The 11138-nt window shown below is 35.9% G+C and overlaps 1 protein-coding gene across 1 annotated transcript in view; it reads right to left on the reverse strand.

Moving 5' to 3' along the window:
- LOC129228546 (zinc finger protein 25-like) overlaps positions 1-10227 on the reverse strand; it is a gene marked incomplete at its 3' end in the record, with an annotated part of 28755 nt that extends 18528 nt beyond the window's left edge. Inside the window, exon 1 of the mRNA XM_054863228.1 lies at positions 10058-10227. Within this exon, the coding sequence (XP_054719203.1) occupies positions 10058-10227 (170 nt within the window). The remainder of the gene's footprint in view (positions 1-10057) is intronic.
- Positions 10228-11138: the final 911 nt, after the last annotated feature.

An 11138-nucleotide genomic window follows, 5' to 3' on the forward strand; every position in this document is an offset into this window, starting at 1 on the left:
TACTGGATCATTACAAAATTGTTCCTAGAATGGAAGCTATACCAATTTGAAAATAAAAGAACAAGAAGTTTTATTATTGTTATATTAATTTTGGAAGACGGATTTAAGTCATTGCTGGATTTTTAACCACAACTATTCTTAGAGTTTTTACAAAAGATTGTCTTTAGACTTTGGAACATCAGATGACTGAGGAGCAAAAAATTTGCAAACTGAGGCTATAAGAAACCTATAATTTTGATTCCGAAAATTGGCTAGCTTTATGCATACATATTGTTCAAAATGTATCTAATTTGATGCTGCTGTACAAAGACTACCTGACCTACTAATGATCAAAATTTTCATAATTTGACTCCAAATTATGAAAAATTTGAATCTGACACTTGCTTACTGCTAATAAAGACAATAAACTAACCAGGTTATAATCAAATATTGTCACAATAATTCGTAACAGAGCATGTTGATTCCGCCTCTAGAGGGCGCTACAGTTGCTGGGGAGTGTTTTTGCTGCTCCTGAGATAAGTGATTTTTTACTGTAATTGTTTATTTTACTACTTTAGTTTCTGTATTTTTATTGTATTTTATCATATAATTAAGTATTCTTGTGCTTTTAAGTCTTATTTTTGATTTACTTGCTTTCTTAAAGTGTTTTTCTATTCTGTGTAGCTAAGCCTAAGTTGTGCTGATTTCTTGTTAAGCCTGACTGCTCTGTTTAGGGTGTTATTGTAAACATTTTCAATGCTTCTTATAACTTGTGTATTTTAATTTACTGCTTGTCTTAGGATTTAGTAATATTTGTATCTTTTACTTCCAATGCTTTCTAATTCTAATAATTAGCATTATTTCTCCAATTTTGTATTTTTGTATTGACTTTTTAAGTGTACCATTTTGAGCTAGAATGGGAGTTATATGCATAATGAAGGAGGTTAAAAGTGGTAAAGGGGACAAGTGGATTTCTTGTGACCTATGTCAGATGTTCTGCTTGTTTAAGGGGAAGGATGAGTCTGAGAAGGATTTCATTTGCACAAATTGTGTTGAACTCTCAGAAATCAGAGTTAGGATGCTTACTTTGGAGGGTGAGTTAGCATTAGGCTGTAGGCGTGTAGATGGGGTAAACACTCCAGAGGGAAAGGGGGAAGTTAGCAAAAAGGAGGTTGGCATTAGCTGTGTGTTAGATAGTGGGAATATTCCAGAATTAAAGGAGGAAGTTAGTAAAAAGGATGTGGGAATTAGCTGTGTATTAGATAGTGGGAAAATTCCAGAGGTAAAGGGGAAAGTTATTGCTGAGGCGACTGACTGGGAAACAAAGGATATAATTTTGGGAGATTCAATGGTGCGTGAGGTGGGAAACTCAATAGGCAGAGTTAGACGTAAGGTGGCTAGATGTTGTTTGCCAGGGGCTCGGGTGAGAGATGTAAATAGGGTTGCTGAAAAGAAGGGGGTATTTAATAAAGAGGATGTAGTTACTTTGTGGGTGGGAACTAATGATGTAGGCCATAGTAACAATGATGAGTTTACAAAGGAATGGGATTCCCTGTTGGACAAAGCAACCAACTGTTCGGCAAATGTCCAAGTGGTTGGTTTGCTCCCCAGGTATGGAGTGCATAGGAGTTGGTTAAACAAACGGGCTATGTGTATGAACCTGGTACTCAAGGAAATTTGCGTTAAGCGTAGTATCAGGTTTATTGACGTGTGGAGTAGATGTAAACGAGATTGGATTGCTAGGGATGGCCTACATCTCAGCTCTACAGGGGTCAAAATAGTTAGTCAGGGGTCTGTCCAGGATTTTTCACAGGGTCCGTTTTTTGGGAAAAATCAAATAATTTTGTGAAAAATGAATTAATTTTGTGAAAAATCAAAAAATTTCGCAAAAAAAAAAAAAAAAATGTTAAAACGAAATTTTAGAATTTAGAGATGGCACAAACTGCATCAATTAAACTTAGAGCTGAGTGTTTTCCTCTTCTATGACGAGAAAATCATTCTGGAATTTTTTTCTGATATTTGGTGGGGGGGGGGGGGCATCGCTCATTCAAGTATCAATATTTATCTACAATTCTGCATTATGTTAAATTATACTAGATATATTTCTGTACAGTATTTAAAATAGTAACAAAAATATAAATAAATAAAACAAAATTCAGAATAGAGTTCGGCATTCAACTTTTTGACCCAAGACACTCTTAAAAAGCACAGAATTTCGTTTAAAACTTATAAATTCCGTGATTTTAACAAAAATAAAAAGATATTTCAATTGTTTACCTCTTAACAAAGCGTAATAATCATCAAAAGTTCGGAAAATCGGATTCCCATAGCGGATGCAAAGAGATCGCAATTCTCAAAGTGAAGGCATCAAAAGTATAAAAACGGCTTGTAAAAGAAATATTTTCGATAAAATTATTTTAAAATTTCATTTTAGAGTCTTATGATAACATATCATTAATATCTGTGGACACAGTTGACCCCTCTCCCCCCCCCCAAAAAAAATAATAATAAAATAAAATAAACCATCTATTCAGCATTTTTATTTTTGATTCATTACAGAAAATGGAATTTTGCTTTAAAAACTTGAAATGAGAGTTAAATAAAGACACTTTTCATTTATTTGAATCCTAATAAAGCGAAGTTAGCTTGAAAAAAGAACAAAATATGATTCTCATATCGGATGTTAAAAGATTGCATTTTTCAAAATGTAGACATCTAAAGAAAAAAAACGGTAATTAAAAGAGTTTATTTAAAGTTAATCATCCTTGTTAGCATCGAAAAAATCAAAACCCATATAATTTTCTCCCAAAGTAACAATCAAACATCGCACCGCACCGTAAAAACGCAAATATTGACAAGCCGACAAAATGATGAGAATATTTTCTAATCAAGTCATTATAAAGGTTCAACGCCAGACACTAAGTGGTGATAGTTTTGAAGTTGGTAACCCTATCTGAAGCGATCATATTTTTTCCTCACCCTTACTATCCCTTTGCAGTTCTAAGTTCATTTCGCAGATATATATATTATTATTGTTTATTAAATCATGAGCGGAAAAAAGTGCTTACCAATGCCTTTTCAAAAAAGTTTACAACAACACCGCTGCTAATTAGCTGTGATAAAACAAACAACCATTATATTTATTTGGCAGTAGCAATTATTTATCGCTTGCAGGAACATCGCAAGAGTGTCGATTTTTTCTTTTTTTCAAAATTAGCCGATTTTGTATAAGCTGATCCCTCTAATTTGACTTAAAAAAAGGTTCCAAAAATTATCGGTTTATACACAGAAATATGCGTTTTTTTTTGCTTTCAGATTTGCTCTTTCAATAAACAATTTGTGACAGATCCGATCTTGTTTATCAGAATTTTGTGAAGGGTCCGTTTTGTTTGATCGGGATTTTGTGAAAGGTCCGTTTTGTTTGATCGGGATTTTGTGAAAGGTCCGTTTTGGTTGATCGGATTTTTGTGAAGGGTCCGTTAACGGACCCAAATATCCCCTGGCCAGACCCCTGTTAGTGGTTTGGTTTTAGAGGCTTCAGAATCAAAAAACTAAGTTGGAATGGGGGGCATGGTTTAAGGAGCAGAATTCGAAAGGGTACTAACTATCGGGATTTTAGTAGAAACGGAAATAGGGTAGCTAATAAGAGAAAAGATTTTAACACTTGGGATTCAAACAAACGTGCAGCATTAAATAAAAGTAAGATGGGCTTACTTAAGGTTTTTTATACAAATGCTTGTAGTATTAGGAACAAGATGGAAGAATTGAAAAGCATAATCATAGACGAGAGGTTGGATATTATTGGAGTTACCGAGACATGGGCTACCGAAAGTGATGATGATTTATTATCTATTGCTGGGTATAATTTGTTTAGACAAGATAGAGTAGGTAAAAGAGGTGGTGGGGTTTTATTTTGTCAGAGACACTTTAATTTGCAATGAATTGGTAATTAATAATAAACCTAATGAGATTGATATGATTTGGCTGGAGTTGATTAGTAATAAGGGCAAAAAACTACGTTTGGGGAATATTTATAGGCCACCCAACTTAAGCCAGGGTCAAGACGAACAGATGTTTAGTATTATTAGTGACATTTCTAGCAAGGGGTCAGTCATCATAATGGGAGATTTTAATTTTCCAGGAATTGATTGGAATAATTTTTACCATAGTAATAGCAGAGAAGAGGATTTTTTGAAAGTAATTGGTGACTGTTTCTTAGATCAAATTGTAACTCAGGGTACTCGACAGGACGCGATTTTAGATCTAGTTTTCTGCGACATGGAAGGCTCTGTTCAAGGGTTATGTGTAGGGGAACACATTGGAGATAGTGACCACAACAGTATTAGGTTTGGGATTAAATTTGATATGCACAAAGTAGAGAATTTTAGGTTTGTGCCCAATTTCAGAAATACTGACTTTGTGGCACTTAGGCAGAGTTTGAAAGCAGTTTTTTCTTCTGGATTGGACAATAGCGATGTGAATCTTCAGTGGGCAGAGTTTAAAGAAAATCTAGCGAATACGTTAGGGATCATGTTCCTTTTAGGAGAAAGGGTGTCAACACTAAAATTTGGCCAATGTGGTTCTCCAGGGAAACTAAAGACGCTCTAAATTACAAGCAAGCTGCTTTTCATAGGTTTAGAGAAACAGGTCACAGTGCAGATAGGCTCCAATATTGTTAGGCAAGGCGTAAATTTAAGTATTTGGTACGGATTCAGAAAAGAGAGTTGGAGCAAAGACTGGCAGATAACATAAACAGGAATCCCAAGAGGTTTTTTGCATACGCTAATTCGGGGAAAGTTCGAAATAGTCATATTGGGCCACTGGTTGATGAGCACGGAATTTTAATTCAGGACGATAGTGATATTGCTAATGTTCTTAATAACTTTTTTTCGAGTGTTTTTAACGATAACTGTATCTCAACAGTTGACACCAACAAGACACAAGCTATAGTACAGCTTGAGGACTTTGTATTTTCCAGGGATGACGTTTTACTTCATTTGAAAAAAATTAAAGAGACTAAGGCTCCGGGGCCAGATAATATTTATCCGAAAATTTTAGTTGAATGTGCAGAGGAATTAGCAGATGTAATCGCAAACATTTTCAATGCTTCTTATAATTCGGGGACAGTGCCAGAGGACTGGAAGCTGGCTAACATTACACCGCTCTTCAAGAAAGGGTCTAAAGGGAGTGCGGGAAATTATAGACCTGTGAGTCTAACTTCGGTGGTTTGCAACATTTTTGAAACATTGATGAAAATTAAGATAGTAAATTTTCTAGAGACTAATAATCTATTGACTAGTTTTCAGCACGGTTTCAGGAAAGGTAAATCTTGTGCAACTAATTTATTACATTTCTATGACAAAGTTACCATGGCTTTAGACAATAAGAAGCCTGTAGATGTTGTTTACATTGATTTTCAAAAAGCTTTCGATAAGGTACCGCATGTTGCTCTACTTAGCAAATTAGCTGATATAGGAATAGGAGGGAAAACTTACATTTGGGTAAAAAATTGGCTGACCGGAAGTAAACAAAGAGTAGTTGTAAGGGGAAATTATTCTAATTGGAGTGAGGTTTTAAGCGGAGTTCCTCAAGGATCAGTGTTAGGGCCTGTTTTGTTCATTGTTTTTATGAACGATATTCACGAAAATATTTCTGGGAACATGAATTGTTTTGCTGATGATGTCAAAGTTATGGGGACTGTAGAAAATGAAGAGCAAGCAAAACAGCTGCAAGAGGATCTACATCATATTACGGAGTGTGCTGATAAATGGGGTATGGCTGTTAATGTTGGGAAATGTCAAGTGCTACATTTAGGGCATGGAAATAAGTGTACAAGTTATTATTTGCAAGGTTCAGTCATTAGTCAGGCAGACAAAGTTACTGATCTGGGGGTCTTAATAAGTCAGGATTTAAAGTTTAGCCAACAGTGCAGCATTGCTAGTAACAAGGCCAATAAGATGCTTGGGTTTATCAATAGATCTATTTCAAACAAATCTAAAGAAGTTCTTCTGCCCTTATATAGAAGTTTGGTAAGACTTCATTTGGAGTATGCTGTTCAGTTTTGGTCTCCTTATCTTAAGAAAGACATCAATGTATTGGAAAGGGTTCAAAGGCGAGCTACAAGGCTAATAAACGGACTTTCTCACTTAGACTATGATTTCAGGCTTAGAAGGTTAAAAATGTACAGTCTTGAGCAAAGAAGAGACCGAGGGGACATGATTCAGTTGTTTAAATTTATTAAAATGAAAGATGTTACGGAACTGAAGTTTAGCACTGAAAACAGCACTAGGGGTCATTGTTTTAAGCTATTTAAATCTCAGGCTAACATGGATGTTAGGAAAAATTATTACTTTAGCAGGGTAGTGGAACCTTGGAACAGTTTACCGGAAGAGGTGGTAATGAGCAAGGGAGTAGATAGTTTTAAGAGGGCCATTGATCTTCACTGGGGATTGTAAACTGACTAGGACCAGTCTAGCTGGGCCCAGAGCCTGTTGCTGGTCGTCACTTTTGTATTTGTAATAGTTTTCTGGACAGCTACCATCGTAGTGGCATGGAGTATTGTAAATTTTAAAAAAAATTAGGAACGTTTTAGAACTGATGATGGTTTTCTTAAGTAACTGAATCTTGTGATATTTCTCTGTGATATTTGTTTGTTGGGGGGGGGGCATTATTTTATTTGAATTGTTAATAGGGGATATGCTTTTTATAAATGTTTCATTGTTTTTGCCTACTTACATTTTACACATGTTTTGAATAAATTGTTATTTAAATTGAAATTCAGTTTCCATTGCTTCATTTCTCCCGAACTTACCATTCCACATCCGTTGGTCTACCTGAAGGCCAACATAAAGTTATAAAATCCACAAGTCGGACATTTGATAATCTCCCAAACATCGTGGATCCCATGATTCAATGAAATGCTTACTTTATTATTTTTGAGAAATTGTTATTGGTCATGGCAATGCACTAAATGAGAAATGTAAAGGAATTGGATTACAGTAGGTAATCTATACAACGCAAAAAACTATCAATCAAGAGACACTTCAAAAGCTATAAGAAAATTTCTTTCATCAATATTAAGATTTCAAGATTCGACTACAGCGGTTAGTTTGAACTACAGCAGTTGACAGGTCAACGTGTTTACTTCCTCCGCTTCATTGATGATGTGAAAAACATGGATATTTTACCCTTTCTAGAAACTATACATTTATTTCTTAAGCATGTATTCTTAAAATTTCCATATCACGCACGGGCAGTGGAATGGATAGTGGAACTGTTCAGTGAATCCGCAGAAATTCATTTGAGGTATTAGATGGAAGAGATGGATTTATATGAAAACCTTTATATTTTTCAAACATCAGTGCCAAAACTGAGTCGTAAGTCCAACTGTACACCTTGATCGAAACATGGAAACTTGTTGAAAACTACATAGTTATAATGAAAGTACTTTACAAATGTATAGGTCCTGTCAATAAGTCCAGTCTCCTTGGGAACTGCAGGTGGAACACTAAGTGCAACCAACTACTTGGGGTGGGTTCTGAGTTGTTAATGCAACACAGTAGAATTTCAGTTCCAGCAGAGAGCTGTATAGTGCACACTTACTGTAAAAAATACATGTCTGGGATCTAAAAGAAGAAACACTGCAATATACAAAATAAGCTAAAAATGTTGATTTTTGGTCGATTTCACGTAACTTTGCGGCTTATGTGCGAACTAAATAACTGTAAAGGAATTAAATATTTTCAAAGATAGATTAAACCAGTCTTTCTCAAAGTGGGCGCTGGAGGCCTATAGGGGAGCAGTAAAGGGCACAGGGAAGATTGGGGGGCAATGAAGCGGTTTAGGGGAGCGAAGGCTAATTAAATTTTTTTTCTCATTTTAACACAAACTTTACCGCTCCTTTACGCTTAACGCCCGTTTCCTTGTGTAACGCCATCTAGGGGACAAGTGAATTTAGCGACTAGGTAAAGTGCTGTATGTGCGGTGGTGAATACTGCGAGTGGTGTAATTAGCAAGTTTTTAGTGCTCTATTTTTTACTTCGGCATTTTTGACGACAAAATATGTCGGAAGCAAAAAGGAAGAGACGGCAGTACAGCGCGGAATATTGAAAATATGGATTTATTGAAAATCCCACAAATCCATCTTCTCCTATGTGCCTTCTTTGTCAAAAAATATTTTCAAACGAAGCGATGAAACCCTCAAGGCTACAAGATCATATGAATAAAATGCATTCAGATAAAAAAGACAAAAATGTGACTTATTTTCAAGAACTGCAAAAGAAATACGCAGCTCAGCCAACTGTGTCAAAACTTTTTTCAGCAGCTTCTAAGCAAAACGACGACCGACTCTGAGCTTCCTACAATATCTCCTGGCTAATTGTTCAAACAGGTAAACCTCACACTATTGGAGAGGATTTAATTTTACCGGCAATAAAAGAAGTAATAACTACAGGAAAATTCCTTTGAGCAATAGTTGTGTGCAAAGACGAATTGATGAGATGGCTGAAAACATTGAAGAGTCACTGGCAATCATCTGAAGACTTCTAAATTCTCAATTCAGTTAGATGAGTCCACTTTACCAACCAATGAAGCATTGTTGTTGTCATGCGTGAGGTTTATTTGAAATGAGAAAATATGTCAAGAAGTACTATTAGTACGGTGCAAATAGACCAAAAAAAGGCCAAACCTCAACATATAAAGTAATATTTTCCCTCCATCTCCAAATTGTTCTATACAGTCCACATATTGTTTGGTAAAAAGTAACACCATTTTCAGCGTCCGGTTTTGGGGGGAGGGGGGAAGAAGGTGGTAAATTAGTGGTTTTTATCAGTTTTTCCGAAATATTTAGAAAACTATGGTGTTTAGCGCGAAAAATGCAATATACAAAATAATCTACACTAAATTTCGAACAAAATGGTCCTAAACATTATTTTGTTAAGTGAATGGTTGCAGATTTACATCAGGTGAAAAATAGAATTTTTTCGTATTATTTTAGATTTTTCGAAAAAAATATTGGTTATCACTCAGAAAACTAATTTTTTGTATGAGGAGTGTTTTGTAAGAGCAAATTGCGATTTATAGGGCCGGTGGTATGTTTGTGATAAGCCTTTGAAGGAATGACAACCTCACCACCTCCTCAAGGGGCTCTACTTTTAAGGGAAAAGAAGCATTCATGGACCATAACTATATAAATTTGCGGCACGGAGAAACACAAACTTTCTCTAGACAATGCCGCAATAAGAATGAACATATTTTATATAAACATAAATGATTTTTTAAATTATAAAAATTCAAAACAATTATGATTTATAGTTATATCATTTTTCCTGATAACATTTTTATAATTTCAGCTTTTGAAGTTTTGTCTTTTGAAAATAGGCATATTTGCCTGTATATTGCAACCATATTTTATTGTGTTATATTTTTGACGTTCGTAAACTGAGTTCAATACTAATATTTAATACAAATGTAGAACGTTGAATGTGACATATTGTGATGTAAAGTATTCACCAGCATTCAGTCCTCTTCAAGCATACCACCGTCCTCTTCTAGATCTTCGTCTATGATATTAGTGCCCTTGTTATTACTTCCTAGACCTGAGCAATTACTGCACATGCTTGAGCAGTTTAGAGTGCTTCTGCACTCGCAGTTACGGAAGCATTCGGCTTTGTAAACGCGCACTATGAGGGAAAGTAATTCCTAGGAAGCTGCAGAACACATTGTTGTAATTGGTGTCAGGTATTCACCAATCTTCTTCCACCCCCACTGGAGATAAATTCTTTTTCACATCCAGCCGCTGCTGAACCTGGTGGTAGGTTCTAGATGAATGCTGCCTGGTTGCTGCTGAAGTGGGGGAAAGTCAACTTGTGTGCGTGTGTGTGCATGAACAATGAATGTATGGGCTGTTTTGCAATAGCCTGCAAGTAACACTGGTAGTGAAAGCTATCTAGATCTTCAGTATTCTTTGCTCCAAACATCGCAAGAAAGAAATACTTTCCTGCGTCAGTCACTGAACTGGGGTCAGCTTTGGAATCGTTAAAGACTTGGAAGCTTCGTATGAAGAGCGTTGTTGGCTTACACTTTCCTATATGGTGAAATGTTTCCCTTCTTGTAGATAGATGGTACATTGTCACATTCTGTGAAGGCGTACATTGCAAAGAGTACACCCTTCATATCTCCAATACTTCGCTGAATGTCCGAGACAGTGCACACCTTCTCCTGCTGATTGCCTTTCCTTGGTACCACCATTTTCAATTTGTTTTCTGATGGTGTGTGAACATTCAACAAGAATAGTAAGCTCATGTCATCGCCGATCACACAAGCTTCAACTCCATTCTTAGCTTTATCAATAGCTGTTAAAACTATTAATAAGTCAGGTCACCCAATGCTTGACGAACTGTGCAACTGCCTCTTTTCAAGTACATTGTCGGGAGAGAAATAAGGGCAATTTTGCTCCTAGTGTTAGCAAGACATTCACTTTGCTTGATAGTTACACTGATTGAGTCTTCAACTTTGACTTCAACGTTAGTGGCAGAACGTGATCTACGTAATTGGTCTTCATCTTTTGTGGTTCCTTTCTCGTATTTATCAAAAACAAGTTGCTGGCCTATAATGAGCAATTACGTAATTTATGTATTCCTTGCAAATTTATTTGAAGGTAGCTGGGAAACGTCAGAAAACACGATGAAGAAGGTGGTGATCTTCATCAATGATGTAGGACACTTTTTCTAAATCTGGGGTGACCGATGATTCATTTGAATCTGGAACCAAAACAGACACCATTGAAGATTTGCTCCCCTTCCTTATCAAGCCAGATTTGTCGAACAAGGATGGAGGATATGCACGTAATTGAAATTAAAATACAGTCGAGCCCGCTTATTAGAATATCGATTAAAAGAATATCCTGCTTAGTACCAAACCAATGTAATGTGTTATTTATTTTTATTTCGGTTTTTGGAATATCCCGCTCATTAGAATATTTTTTCGTGGCAAAATGGCTATTCACTTAAGCGTGTTTGACAGTATTTCTTAAAGTCTCTCATATTTTCTTACAGTGCACACCATCCGATGTGAGAGATTATTAATCAGGGGTGCACGTGAGCTCAAGTAAAATTTTCTAAAGGCAGTGTGAAATTTTCTGAAACTATGAGGAAGCTCAG

The sequence above is a fragment of the Uloborus diversus genome, chromosome 8 (genome assembly GCF_026930045.1).
Source record: "Uloborus diversus isolate 005 chromosome 8, Udiv.v.3.1, whole genome shotgun sequence".
NCBI lineage: Eukaryota > Metazoa > Arthropoda > Arachnida > Araneae > Uloboridae > Uloborus > Uloborus diversus.